Source organism: Ahaetulla prasina, chromosome 1, assembly GCF_028640845.1.
Source record: "Ahaetulla prasina isolate Xishuangbanna chromosome 1, ASM2864084v1, whole genome shotgun sequence".
NCBI classification, from domain to species: domain Eukaryota; kingdom Metazoa; phylum Chordata; class Lepidosauria; order Squamata; family Colubridae; genus Ahaetulla; species Ahaetulla prasina.
Genome location: NC_080539.1, coordinates 24,547,318 through 24,561,521, shown reverse-complemented (window position 1 = coordinate 24,561,521; position 14,204 = coordinate 24,547,318). Strand labels below are relative to the sequence as shown.

At 42.0% G+C, this 14,204-nt stretch overlaps 1 protein-coding gene across 3 annotated transcripts in view; it reads left to right on the top strand.

Annotated features, from left to right (window-relative positions):
* Positions 1-14,204, top strand: part of AP2B1 (adaptor related protein complex 2 subunit beta 1) — an 88,669-nt gene that overhangs the window by 9,969 nt on the left and 64,496 nt on the right. For 2 of the 3 annotated variants that reach the window (XM_058164453.1, XM_058164454.1), the window contains exons 3-5: positions 3,406-3,511; positions 4,375-4,510; positions 7,890-8,135. In XM_058164453.1, the coding sequence (XP_058020436.1) occupies positions 3,406-3,511; positions 4,375-4,510; positions 7,890-8,135 (488 nt within the window). Of the gene's footprint in view, positions 1-3,403; positions 3,512-4,374; positions 4,511-7,889; positions 8,136-14,204 lie in introns of all 3 variants that reach the window. The other variant, XM_058164455.1, reaches the window with a different exon arrangement.

Genomic DNA, 14,204 nt, shown 5'->3' with positions numbered 1-14,204 from the left:
AAACCATATTTTGCAGATTTCAAAACCAAAGCCATTTATTTATAAGATTTATATGGCTGCCCATCTTAAAAAAATAATATTGGGCATCTCATAACAATAAAATCCTACAACCAAACCCCATCTACCCTTTCCCCAAAAATAAGACATCCCCTGATTATAAATAAGCCCAATCAGGTTTTTGAGCTCATGTGCTAAAATAAGCTTCCCTCCGAAAATAAGCCCTCCCAAAAAATATTTAAATGCAGAGCTGGAAATCAGGTAAGACGGGAAGAGGAGCCCCATCTTGTTCCACATGCTCCAAAATAAGAAGATCTCCCCAAAAATAAGGCCAAGTGCTTCTTTCAGGGTTCAAAAAAATATAAGACAGGGTCTTATTTTCGGGGAAACACGGTATAACTTGGAATGGAGACACAAAATAGGTTTAATCCTATCTCATATGGTTGGGTTGGATTTTTTCTTTTTCCACTTTTTATTTTTGCAGGCTGGGTGAGTTTTTCTTTAAAAAAAATAAATCTAAATTTCAGTTTTTCAATTGCAAAGTAATGGAAAAGGCTCTGCTGAATTTCCTTGTTACAAAAAAAAGGAGGGCAGATTTTTGATGCCCACTACATGCGGAGCTCTTCAGGCAATTAATAAGGTAGGCTGTGTTTTACCTCTCAGGGACTTTTTGACTTGCCACTTGATTGCTGAGGTTGGGATTACATCTTGTGCTTCAGCTAGTAGATCTCCTGCTGAGGTTGTGAGATTGGATAAAACCATTTCTACACCTGCTGTTCTGATCATCCCTGACTATCAGAGGTTTGCAGAGCCTGCCTATTCTTGCATTGCCACTCCTCTTCCCGCTCTTAGGTAATGGAGATTCCTGGCTTCCAGCTAGGCTATTGATCTTCATAGCTGACAACTCCCGGGAGTCACGAGTCACATAGTCATTAAACAAGCTGATGATTCCACCCTTCCCCCCCAACCTCTTCTGCTCTCCTGATTTGCAGGGCCTTTCCTAATTCTGCCTTTTTGCTTCAAAGGGTGTTTAATTTCCCCTCTCTTCAGTATCATGATTTATAAATGCTAGAATGATTCGACAGTGCCTGTAGCAGTAAAGTATCAGAAATCATCCCCGCTTCCAGGATTTCTCAACTTCAGTGACTTTAAGATACATGGGTTTCAGCTCCCAGAATTCAGAAATTGAAATCCATAACACTTTAAGTCACTGAGGTTGAAAAACACTGCACGCTTCAATCCAGTTTGTATGTTTTGTTTACACTCAAATCAGCTGGTCTCTTGGGTTTTTGAGAAGCCAGATAACGTGAGTTCGTGTAGGTTACCAATGTGTCAGAAGCTCCTTTGACAATCATGTTCTCCTCTCCTCTCTGGTTCAAATGGGATACAGGTTTGTAGCAGGGATGTGTGAAATTAATCAAATCTGAAATTAAATGTGGTGTTCCCAAATCAAACTATTGCAGACAGCCAAAACACCACAGATGGCTTCTAAACCGCTTCTGGAACAGCCTGTTCTATGAAAAAGTATTTGTTCCCCTTTCAGATAGTCTGAATTTTGGCATATCTTTGTTCCCAAAGGGTATCAGAAGTCTGCGTAGCTCCCACTGAGCTCTGATAGCATGCAGTGGCAAAGATATTTTTAAAACAGGAGCGAATACTTTAGCGCTGTCTCCAGGTTGCCAAAGCAGTGACACTTAAAAATCCTTAATGCCTTTAACCCTGCTGCTAATATTTCAAGTTGTGACATTTTTGAGTATAGTCTTTGTCACTGTTCTATATACTTAACTTGTGAAAGCATTTAGTGAGAACTCTCACAAAAAATTGCTGCTGTGCTGGACCTGTATGTTCACAAAATGACGGTCTGGTGAATCTGTCTAATTGCAGAGTCATTTACCCAGTGGTGAAATGTAAAATTTGTTACTACTGGTTCTGTGGATGTGGCTTGGTGGGGTGGGGTTTAATGTGACTGGGTGGGCGTGACCAACACTTTTTTAAAAAAAAAATTAAAAGCATTTTTTCTACAACCTCTTCGGTCGAAGCGTTTGTAGAAAAAATGCTTTTAAAAGATTCTGATGATCCCAGCTGAGCTGCGCTATCATCAGAGACTTTTTTTTTACTTTTAAAAGCATTTTTCGGCCAAAGAAAAAATGCTTTTAGAAGTAAAAAAAAAAGCCTTTGATGATCGCGCGGCTGAGCTGGGCATGGTGGGGGGCAGGGATTTTTGCTACCGGTTCTCTGAACCATCTGCCACCATTGCTACTGGCTCGGGCGATCCGGTCCAAACCCTGAACATTTCACCCCTGCATTTACCCAAAGAGGAACTGGAATGATTGCACCAAACAGCTTCTGAAAGAAACTGAGACCTGGACTTCCTGGCCTTTTCCCCCCTCCATTCCTGGCAAAGAGGAATTCATTCTTTTAACAGCTGTTAACCACTGCATAAGGCTGAAGAAGAAGTGTTCCTTCACACTATGCAGTTAGCATGTGAAGGTCATTCTTGTAGCCTATGGTTAAGGTAGCCTAGTTCACTTTAAAAGCAACGGATTTGCTATAGAAGTAGTCCTTGTTTAGTGAATGATTCATTTAATGACTTTGCAGGTACAATGGTGGTGAAAAAGTAACTTTATGACTATAAAACTTTATGGGGAAAAAAAGCCCTTTATGACTAGGGCCGTAGTGGTGCAGTGCTTAAAGTGCAGTACTACTGCAGGCTACTTCTGCTGACTGCCGGCTGCCTCCAGTTTGGCAGATCGAATCTCAACAGGCTCAAGGTTGACTCAGCCTTCCATCCTTCCAAGGTGGGTAAAGTGAGAACCCAGATTTTTGGAGGCAATATGCTGACTCTGTAAACCATTTAGAGAGGGCTGTAAAGCGCTAAGTGCTATTGCTATTCCTTTGATTTATAATCCTTGCAAGTCTGTAAAGCAAAGGCAAGCTGAAGGAAAAGCTTAAAAATCTTGATGTTTCCGTTTAAGCAGCAACAACCAAGTGGTGGGTCCAAATTGTGGTTACTGAATAAGAACTGCCTGTATCTGTCATAATAATCAAATGTTTGGATCTTGGCAGATTCTGAGGACCACCTTAGACAGAGTTCTCGATTCTAAGGGCAAGGATTTCCTGGATGCCTCTGTTGTCCACTGCTGAAAGCAGGATTCGTAGTTGGAGGGGGTGGATTAGTTTGCTCTTGCCGAACTCTTTTTTTTAATTTTTATTTATTTATTTATTTATCAAATTTTTATACCGCCCTTCTCCCGAAGGACTCAGGGCGGTGTACAGCCTAAATAAAACACAATATATATACAATTAAAATCAAAATTTAAAATAAAACATATTACAAAAAGGCCAATGTTTAAAAATTTAAATTTAAAATTTAACTTTTAACTGTGATCCTCGTATGTTTGCCTGCAGGGGAAATATTTGAACTGAAAGCTGAACTCAACAATGAAAAAAAAGAGAAGAGGAAGGAAGCAGTGAAGAAAGTCATTGCTGCCATGACAGTGGGGAAGGATGTCAGGTAACATCTCTCTAATGGCTTCTTCACCTAAATGTAAGTTTTAGTGAAGCAGAAGGGGAAAGCGATTAAATGCCTAGGAAATAGAGCCGAGGTGGTGCAGTGGTTAGAGTGCAGAACTGCAGGCTACTTCAGCTGACTGCTAGCTGCAATTCAGCAGATCGAATCTCACTGGCTCAAGGTTGACTCAGCCTTCCATCCTTCCGAGGTGGGCAAAATAAGGACCCAAATTGTTGGGGGCAAATATGCTGACTTTGTAAACTGCTTAGAGAGGGCTGTAAAAGCACTATGAAGCAGTATATAAGTCTAAGTGCTGTTGCTATTGCTAAATGCCTCCGTGTTTGCTTTGCCCAGTGTTTAAATGGCATGCCATGGGCCATCTACAAAGATCAAACATGTTTGCCTTAGATTCTAAGGCTTATGATACAGTATATCTTCTGCAAATGAAACATGACTTTATCCAAAAACTTAGAGAGATGCTGTCAGATGATGATGAGTTTTCTTAGTGAGATTAAGGCAGTATAGATGTCCCCTTATTTTATCTCTATAGCAGTGTTTTCTCAACCTCAGACATTTTAAGCTAGGTGGACTTCAATTCCCAGAATTCCCCAGACAGTCATGCTGGCTGGTGAATTCTGGGAAGTGAAGCCCACATAATTTAAAATTGCTGAGGTTGAGGAACACTCCTCTACAGTAATACTATGCATTAGGTTAGACTGGGAGAGTCTTAGACCCAAAGTCACCAGGAGTTCTTTAATGAAATGGGGTCTTAAATTTGACCCCATTTCTCTAGCTAACTTCAGTGTATTAACCACTGACATCAGTCTAGAAATTACTGCTTTAACCTGCCTGTCCTTCTTGTCCAGTTCCCTTTTCCCTGATGTAGTGAATTGCATGCAGACTGATAACTTGGAGCTAAAAAAGCTGGTATATCTCTACTTGATGAACTATGCCAAAAGTCAACCAGATATGGCCATCATGGCTGTGAACAGTTTTGTGAAAGTAAGTTGCAATATTTATGTGTCTTTGCTGTACTTCAGTAGCAAAATAATAATTTGGTGTGAAATTTCTGCATATGTTAATACTGTAAATCACCCAGAGCCATATGACCTGGGTAATATATAAATATATGGACAGCGTGATGACAGAGATATGCATGAATCTCTTTTTTATGTAGATATATAATATCTTTTATCCAAAATAATCCCTCATTTTCATCTCTGCCTACTTTGAAGAAGTTTAGAATTACACACATTTCATTCATTCATTCAACATCCCACCTTAATTATTTTTATAAAAAACTCAAGGCAGAGAACATAATACTCATCTACGTTGGAGAAAAATCAATCTTTTAAAAAAAATAATATACAATGAGTGGAATTGTTCAGGAGATGGGATCACTTTATCAAAATATAAAATACATTATGGACAAAGGATTTAAGGATCTAATGGAAAAAAATGGAAAATACTATACAAGGGAAGATAATTATAAACCGAGGTGCTCAGGAGAAAGAGGAGTTAAAAGAAGAAATAAGGAAGAAGACAAGTAGGTGATTATAATGAAAATAATAATGATGGGTGAATTAAGCCAGGGGGGAGATATATTAAAAGAGTTGGAAGATATATCTGAAATGGAAGCAGGGGCCTGAGTAAAAATCAGAAAATAGGCACTGGAAGAGAGTAGAGATGAGAGAATTACTTAGATGGGACATCCAAGAAATAGAAATAGATGGAGACTTAAGAGAGGAATGGGGGAGACAAGCCACACACACAAAAAAAGCATAGCAATTGAAGTATCGAAGCGGGCAAGAGATGATAGGTAGCGGATTTCTTTTTATGGCTGCTTTGTCTTGCTTTTCCCTTCATCTTTCTTTTTTTAAATCATAGCAAAAAATATAAAGTGGGCAAGAGATGATGGAAAGATGATTCCTGCTCCTGGTTGCTGTTTTGAACTGCCTTTCCCTACCTCTCCCTCTTTGTGCTCTTTCTCTTTTCTTGTAGGCAGATGATATGATTAGAAGTTAGACAGGAAAGAAAGAAAAAGCTTTTGAATATAGGGTTATGATTAAAAGCTAGAGTAAGAGATAGAAATAAAGAGAATATTAATGTATTACAGTTTTAGTTGACAAAATGAAAGTAATAAAGAGGAATAGGTGGAATAATTGACTAACAATAGATTGTAACCTAAGATAGATGTGTATTGTAATGAGAATTTCATAAATTGATTGAATGTAATAACCCTTAATTTGATCAGTTTTGCTTGTGTTGGAATGTATGGTGCCCAGATGCTACACTATTCACGCATTGATTTGATTTTTTTTTTTTTAAATAAAAAATAAAAAACTTTGGGGGGGAAAAAGAACATAATACTCCTATTTTCCCCACAACAACCCTGTGAGAGAGTGGGCTGAGAGAGTGACTGGCCCAAAATCACCCAGCTGGCTTTCATGCCTAACATGGGACTAGAACTCTCAGTATCCTGGTTTCCAGGCCAGCACCTTAACCACCACAGCAAACTGGCTGTCAATATGATTCTTTCTATTATTATTTTAGAATACAAATCAAGTAAGGCAGAAAAAGTAAATAAGTTTACATATTGTATAAGCCCACACAATGATAATTTATTCAGCAAACAGTTGAGCAAATAAAGTTTAATGTAGTATGTAAACCTATCGAGTTTCAAAATAATCAGTCGGAGAGAGAAAAAAGCATGCTCTCTAAAGATTTGAACCCAGGTCTTACAGGTGAAGAATAACATTCTTGATTGATGCTACAGTGGCTCGGCTCGCACATGCTCCAAATTCATTTTTAACTAAATCATTTTAGTTAATGATTTTAGTTAAAGAACTTTTTTTGGAACTGCTGCTATTAGGTATGTGCAAAATGTTCCAGTGATCTTGTCAGCCTCCACTCCAATCCTCACATATTTTTTGTACAATTTATAATCAGTAGTTAGAATGTAATGGGTTCTTTCTGTAATGTAAAATAGTTTAAGGATGTAAGATGTATCACTGCCCTATACCGGGTAAGGGAAGAGGGCCCTTTAAGAGTGTCGTCTGAAGGGGAGGGGTGATTACGGTTGAATGTTAGAGCGCAGGGTTTTTCAACAGAGACTGCATTCCTGAGATGATTAACAGCTAGAGACCTAGAAGAGGTCTAGAGACCTAGAACAGCTAGAAGAAGATTACCACAGGGCCGAGAAGGAGCTGGCATTGGATCAGACCAGCCTTACCTCCTGAGGAGAGGAGGGACAAATGGGGGGATATGGAATGTTAGCCATATTTTGTCTCAGATCCAACTTTATACTGCTGCAGTCCGGATGTATCTAGTAAAAGTACTTTTCTTTATTTACAAATGAAGTCAAGGTGTATTCTTTCCTAAATACAATCAGAGGCAGCCTGACAGATCTCCTGTTACATAGTTGGTTAGATGGTTTCTCAGGATCCCACCTGTTCTAAGAGAGATCTGCAGTTTTCCAAATATAAATCCTCCAGAACATGGGAGTGATTTGTGATGCTCCAGATCAAGGGTCTGCAACCTTGGTCCCTTTAAGACTTGTGGCAAAGCCGGCTGAGGATCTCTGGGATTTGAAGTCCACAAGTCTTAAAGGGACCAAGGTTGGAGACCCCTGCTCCAGATGTAGTTTGACCCAGAATATGACCCATGTTTTCCCAAAAATAAGACGTGCCCGGATAATAAGCCCAATTGGGCTTTTAGCGCATGCGATAATATAAACCACCCCCGCAAAATAAGCCACCCCACCAACTACTTACATGCATGTGCAGCCGGTCCCGCCATTTCCTCTGGTTGCTGGCCGCGCAACCAAAATGAGTTGAGGCCAGGTTGGAGTGGGGGAAGGGGGGGGAACCCTGTTCTTTGCACCGGCCGAGCGGCCCAACATGTCCCGTCCCACCCCAATGGCAACAGCAGCCTGGCTGCTTCCCTTCCCCGCCATCTCTTTATCAAGAGGGGTGGCAGGTGGGGCAGGGGAGAAGCAAGACGCGTGAAGCGAGATGTGGCTCCCCTTGCTGTCTCTTCTCCCCCGCCTTACCGGGCATGACAGGGTTCCTGCCCCTCGCTTAGCCACCCGCCCCCTTTAGGGATGCAATTTGGGGGGGCAGGTGGGGGGGCAAGAAGCAGGACGCAGGTCTTACCTTTCAAGCTCTGTTGGTTTCCTCGTTGTTGTGTCCAGGGAAGCACGCTGTAAAAGAAAGCCTTCAAGCGAGTTCAATCAAACTTCTTGAACTCGCGAGATGGTTTTCTTTTACAGCGGGGGAAACGCTGTATGGGAAATGGGAAACATGGTAGGAAAAGCTGGATAAAATTCCTAATGTTTGTTGCATAGAGCCCATCTCTATATTTACTAATTTCCTCATCCCAGGACTGTGAGGATCCCAACCCTCTCATCCGTGCTCTAGCAGTACGCACTATGGGATGTATCCGCGTGGACAAGATCACTGAATACTTGTGTGAACCTCTCCGGAAGTGTCTGAAGGATGAAGACCCGTATGTGCGCAAGACCGCTGCTGTCTGTGTGGCCAAACTGCATGACATCAATGCCCAAATGGTGGAAGATCAGGGCTTTCTGGATTCGTTGCGTGATCTCATTGCAGACTCCAATCCCATGGTAAAGTATTCATCCCATTGAAATTGGATTCCTTTAAATAACGGGTGATACACTGCTTGGTTCTGGGAGAAACAGGAGCTTAGTGGTAGATCTCATGCTTTGCAGACAGGAGACCCTAGATTAATGTAGTCCTTTCCAGTTTTTTGCAAAAAAAAGGAACATTGAGTTGCTAACTGTGAGGGGAATATTTAGTTTAGGACCTTCCAATCTGAGCAAACAGTTTTAATCCCTTTCTTATACTAAAAAGGAAATTGCATGCATTTTGCTTTTTACCTTCACTTGGTACTTGCCTCTGACTTGTTGACTTCCAGTTTCAAGTGCAGCATGGCCTGGGTCCAGGCTATCTGAGAAACTGACTCATTCCAAGGGGAGTAATCTGCTCCATCCATGCTGCAAGAAGGGCCAAGCTATATTCCCATCAGCCAAAGAAGCTCTTGCCCCCAGAGGTCAGCTGCTCCCAACTTTCTGGGCTTCCAAAAGGCCTTGAAGACATGGCTATGCCAACTAGTCTGGGGCCCTAATGGGGATGTGACATGTTGGAGGTGACTGATGGGAGTGTCTGCACTTTGCTGCCTCCTTCTCCATCCTGCTCAGTTTTATTTTAATTTAAGATCTGTATTTATTGTTTTAATTGTTTTATACGACATTTTATTTGATGTCTGTAAGCCATCTAGAGTCACCTTTGTGAGATGGGTGGCATACAAGTTTTGCAAAATAAATATGAACTAAACATTTAAGGAGCTGTGGTGGTACAGTATTTAGAATGCTGTATTGCAGGCTAACTCTGCCACAGCCAGGAGTTCAATCCTGACTGGCTAAAGGTTAACTCAGCCTTCCATTCTTCAGAGGTTGGTAAAACGAGGACTCAGATTGTTGGGGACAATATGCTGACACTGGACAGAGAGTGCAGTATATAAATCTTAAGTGCTATTGTGGTTGCTCTTATGGCAAAGGTGAGCCCGCTCACACTGATCAATTTATTGGAACTGAAAGATACTAACTGATTAAGGATTAATATAAAAGAAGCTTTTAATTCATCTTGGACAAGACACTTTGGAAAAAATGGGCTATCATGTGAGCTGTTAGTTGGTTGTTCTGAATGGAATGTGGCACTAAACAAAAATTCAGCTTTCTGAGAAATGATTATGTTTTTGTTTTATTAAACTCTCTCACCTATGGTCGCTTTGTGTCATCTGCTGCTTTCTGAGTAGGCATTTTGTCTCTCTCCCCGCCAAAGCTTCATATTTAAGACAACTTGAAACATTAAGGCTGGGGTGAAATCCAGCAGGTTCTGACAGGTTCTGGAGAACTGGTAGAGGAAATTTTGAGTAGTTCGGAGAACCGGCAAATACCCCCTCTGGCTGGCTTCAGAATGGGGAGGGAATGGAGATTTTGCAGTATCCTTCCCCTGCCACGCCCACCAAACCCTGCCCACAGAACTGGTAGTAAAAAAATTTGAATTTCACCTCTGCATTAAGGTACATTATTCATATGTGTCCAAGCTATGCCCAGAAGCTTTTGTGACTGGGCTACAGGTAACATTTGCATTGGGCATATGTTCTGATTGTCAGAATCATGGCATGTGTGAGTAGGGCTAGAATGTTCCCTTTTTCTGGATTTGGGATCTTTAGTTTTTGTTTTTTTAAATAATGGGTTATGCCAATTTAAGGACTATCACAATTTCACACATTCCCAGTTTCCAGGAATTTTGGTCATTGCCATTCAAAGGTGTTTGGGAGTAGCAAAAATAGGATTTGGTGGTCAAAAGGTTTATGGAAGAAGAGTAGCTGATGGAAAAGAGAGTGGAAACTGTGGAGACTGAGGATCAATTGACAAACGTTTACTCTGGAACAGCACTTTCTCTGTGTTTTTCTTGGGGTCATATAGGAGACCTTCAAGCTTTCCAGTTTTTCCATTTCAAGAGGGTTTAAAAATTAATGCCTTAGGTCAGTGGTGTCAAACTTGATTTCATGGAGGGCCGCATCAGGGTTGTATTTGACCTCGGAGGGCTGGGTGGTTGTGACTGGGGTGGGCATGGCCAACTTGACATCATTTGTATCCGGGGGAGGGGGCTGTGATGGCCCGAACACTCTGCTAGCGAAAATGGGCCCCTAAGCTCCGTTTTGGGCTGCAGCGGCTCTCCCGAGCTTTGTTTTCACTGGCAGAGGGTTGCAGGAAGCCGTTGCAGCCCAAAACAGAGTTTGGGAGCCCGTTTTACGCTGGCAGAGGCACTGTGGGCCTGTTGTGTCTTGCCCGCCCTCAGAGCAGCCGGGGCCTTCTTATCTGCTCCCGAACACGGAGGAATGTATGCCTCCCGGCCCCAGTCCTGGCTTCATGCCCAGACAAACTGCAGAAGAAGGAGCACCTCCCGGCCCCAGCCCTGACTCCATGCCCAGGCAAACGGAGCAGCTAGACCCCTCCCCCTCCTCCACAGCATGTGAGCCTGAGGAGGGTTTATTACCAACAGCTAATTGGAGTGACCCTCGCATCAGAAGATTGGATAGGTGGAGGCAACAGAAGGAAGGGAGGGACAGGCCTTAATGAGTGCTGAGTCATGGAGCCACACCCCATGGCCTATATAAAGGATCTGCTTTCTGGCAGTCTCTGAGTCAGGCAAAAGTCGAACTTATCTTGCTGAAGTCACTTACTGGTCTCCTGCCTGCTCTGAGGACTTTGCTAGGACTTTGGGCAGAGCTGCAGAGGCAAGCCTGATTCGGATTTCCCTGACCCGGCCGTCAGCGGAGGAGTGGGACACGACAGGGCCGTCCTTCGCTGTTTCCAGGGTGGCCCTGCAGGCCAAATCTAAGCACCCCGTGGGCCAGATCTGCCAGCCCCCCCGGCCTTGAGTTTGACACCCCTGCCTTAGGTGTTGCAGAGACTTGGGACATCTGTTATGATCCTGATACCTCCACAAATGAGTATTGGCAGTGGGGTTGGAAGAATTTGGCAATGGAACATACATTTAATCTCCACAAGGCTTGTAGCACCAATTTCACCCCATCCATTCTCAGGGCAGAGGCAGATACTAAGAGCCTCCAAAGGGTTCTGGAGCATCATGCAGCTTTTAAACCATGGGTTGCTCAGTGTTAAATTTGATGCTCTCACTGCCTTTTCCTTTCAGTTCTGGAGCAGATGAAGCTGACCAGAATACTGTCTCTGTAACCCAAATCTTCTTAGTAGTGATGTAAGTGTTGGCAAGATGCCACAAAATTTCTCAGATTTTGATTTGCAGGAGGGGACGGGACGGACTGTAGTTATTGATTGCTTGTGGTTTTCCTGAGATGGTAGCACTGAAGTCTGCTTTTTCCTGGTTCTTCCCTGACTGTCCCCCCCACATAGAAAACCATACACCCTTCTGGCTTTCAGAAGGCATCTGTCTAAGATGCCTCCATTCAGATTTGCTTGCATGAATATTGATGACTTCTCAGCAACGTTATCTTCTCACCACAGCAAGAAGCTTTGTGAGCGAGCCAAAAGCCAACTTGATCTCTTTCTTTTTTTTAATTTTGCCCATCATCCAGACTGCAGGTGGAAAGGAACAGAGGAGAGAAGGAACAAAGGGATATGTTCCTTTTAAAAGAAATGAATGATTTTGACCCATGAAACAACCCACAAATAGATTAAAGCGCAGATGGACTGTTAAACTCATGAATTGCTGAGCTAGTTATGCCCATTGTTGTACTACTGTGCTATCATAGATGTTTTGGATGATTGAGAAAGACAGGGAGAATTGCTAGGAGGAGATTGTAACAGTAATGGATGTAAGAATAGAAGAGAATCTGAGGAAGCAGCATCCCAAGGGAAAGGACACCAGGTGGAGACAAAATGCTGAGAGAAGAAAGACGACATGCTGCTGGTAGGAAAAAATAATGTGGACGAAATAGCTGGAGAGCATCTGCCCAGGATGCTAATTTAGAACTCTTTTTCAAGAACAGTTAGATTATTATTTTTGTGGAGAAACCATTTTGAATGGTTGTTGGATTTTTAGTCTCTCAGACTTTCCTAATAGTTCCCAGAGTATATGCTTTATGGCAGTGACAGAATACTTTAGTTTGGCAAGATTCTGTCTATGGGTGAGGAACCATAAAGAAGTCTGCTTGGAGGAATCACATATATCTTTCTTGGTTTTTGAAGCCTGACCGTTGGAGATTGCTGTTCCGCATCAGACACTCAAGAGAGACAAGTGAAAAAGCAAAAAGAGACCAACAGACATTAGCCTTCTGCTATAGCTTTGGCCCTCTGTAAATGTCCAGTGATGCTGTACCCAGCCTGCAGTGCTGGACTTGACAGAGCGGCTGCAAGGCAGGGTTGGATCAGAATTTGACGTAAGCCTTCCATATTTTAGGAAATCTGAAGCACTTTAGACCAATTCTGTTGTAATTAACAATGAGCCATTAGAGGGCAGCATGAAATTCTTTTATGGTCAGTGATTCCCCAAGTTATAAGGAAAATGTTATACTCCGCTTCAAGGAAAGTTAGAGGTTGATCTATAATGTAGGGATTTCTTTTTAATTTTTTTCCTTGTGTCATGTTTTTATTTTACAGTGCCTTGCTCTATGTATTACCTTGCTTTTACGTGTTTTCAGGAATTTTGTTTTAATGTTGTAATCCATTCCCATGCCCTTTGTCTTTGTTTGGCTTAGAAGAAAAATAAATGAAGCTTTTTTCCCCAGAGACTGACCTGGGCAAAAGCATCTCTCTTCCCATCCTCCAGTAATTTCTCCTTTAAACAACCTGGATGTTTTCAACTACAACTCCCATCAGTCCCATTAGCATGGTTAGTAGTTAACGACTATGGACACTGTAGGCTAAATAGTTGAGTTGGTGTGGATATTGAAAGCAGTACAGTCTGTTTTAAAACCGTGCTTCCCAAATCTGGGTAAATTGGGTAAAAGTTTTCTTTGGATAACTACGCATCAACCCATTACCAAATCACTACAAGGGCATTTAAATTGATGTAAAGTATTTTACTTACATTGGGTAGAAAGGATTTTCTGATAAGGAAGGACCGAGTTTAGGAAACGCTGCTTTAAAGCTGTCAGGTAGAAAACTGTGGTAGTGTCTTATTGTGCTTCAGTCAGTGTCTAGGTTATACCCTAAAGGCCATGAAGACACGGCTACCCCAACTAGTCGGGGGCCCTGATGTTGGAGGTGGCTGATGAACTAAAAAGCACCACACCTCCCTCCCTGCTCAGTTTTATTTAAATTTAAGATCTGCATTTACTGTTTTAATTATTTTACACGACATTATATTCAATGTCTGTAAGCTGCCTAGGGTCGCCTTGGTGAGATGAGTGGCATACAAGTTTTGATAAATACATTTACATGAAATGTTTAAGACGCCATGGTAGCACAGTGATTAGACTGCAGTATTGCAGACTAACCCTACCACAGTCAGGAGTTCGATCCTGACTGGCTCAAAGTTGACTCAGTTTCCTTGGATAACTACGCATGAACCTACTACCCAATCACAGCAAGGACATTTAAATTGACTTAAAGTATTTTACTTTCATTGGGTAAAAAGTATTTTCTGATATGGAAGTACCAAATTTGGGAAACACTGCTTTAAAACTTTCTGGCAGAAAACTGAGGTAGCATCTTCTTGTGCTTCAGTCACTGTCCAGGTTATACCCAGTGACAAGCCCTAAATCCAAGATAAAAAAATACATTTGACAATGTTTATATAAGAGCCCTAATCACTACACTGATGAATTCTAATTCTGCTTTAAGCACAAAATCATTAGGGTGGGCCTGTCACTCTCAGCCTTAGGAAGAGACAATGGCAAACTAATTTTTTAACCACACTTTATTATTTTTATAAATAATTCAAGGTTGAAAACACTTTTGTCGTCCTATTTTCCCCACAACAACAGCCACCCTGTGGTGTAAATTGGGCTGAGAGAGAGAGACTGGCCCACGGCCACCAGCCAACTTTCATGCCCAAGGCAGGAGTAGAATTCAGTCTTCTGGTTTCTAGCCAATAGGTGGTGCTTTAACAGATAGACCAAAATGTTGTCGAGAAAACTGCAGGGTGTCAGCCTCCACTCCAATCTTCGTATACTTTTGAAT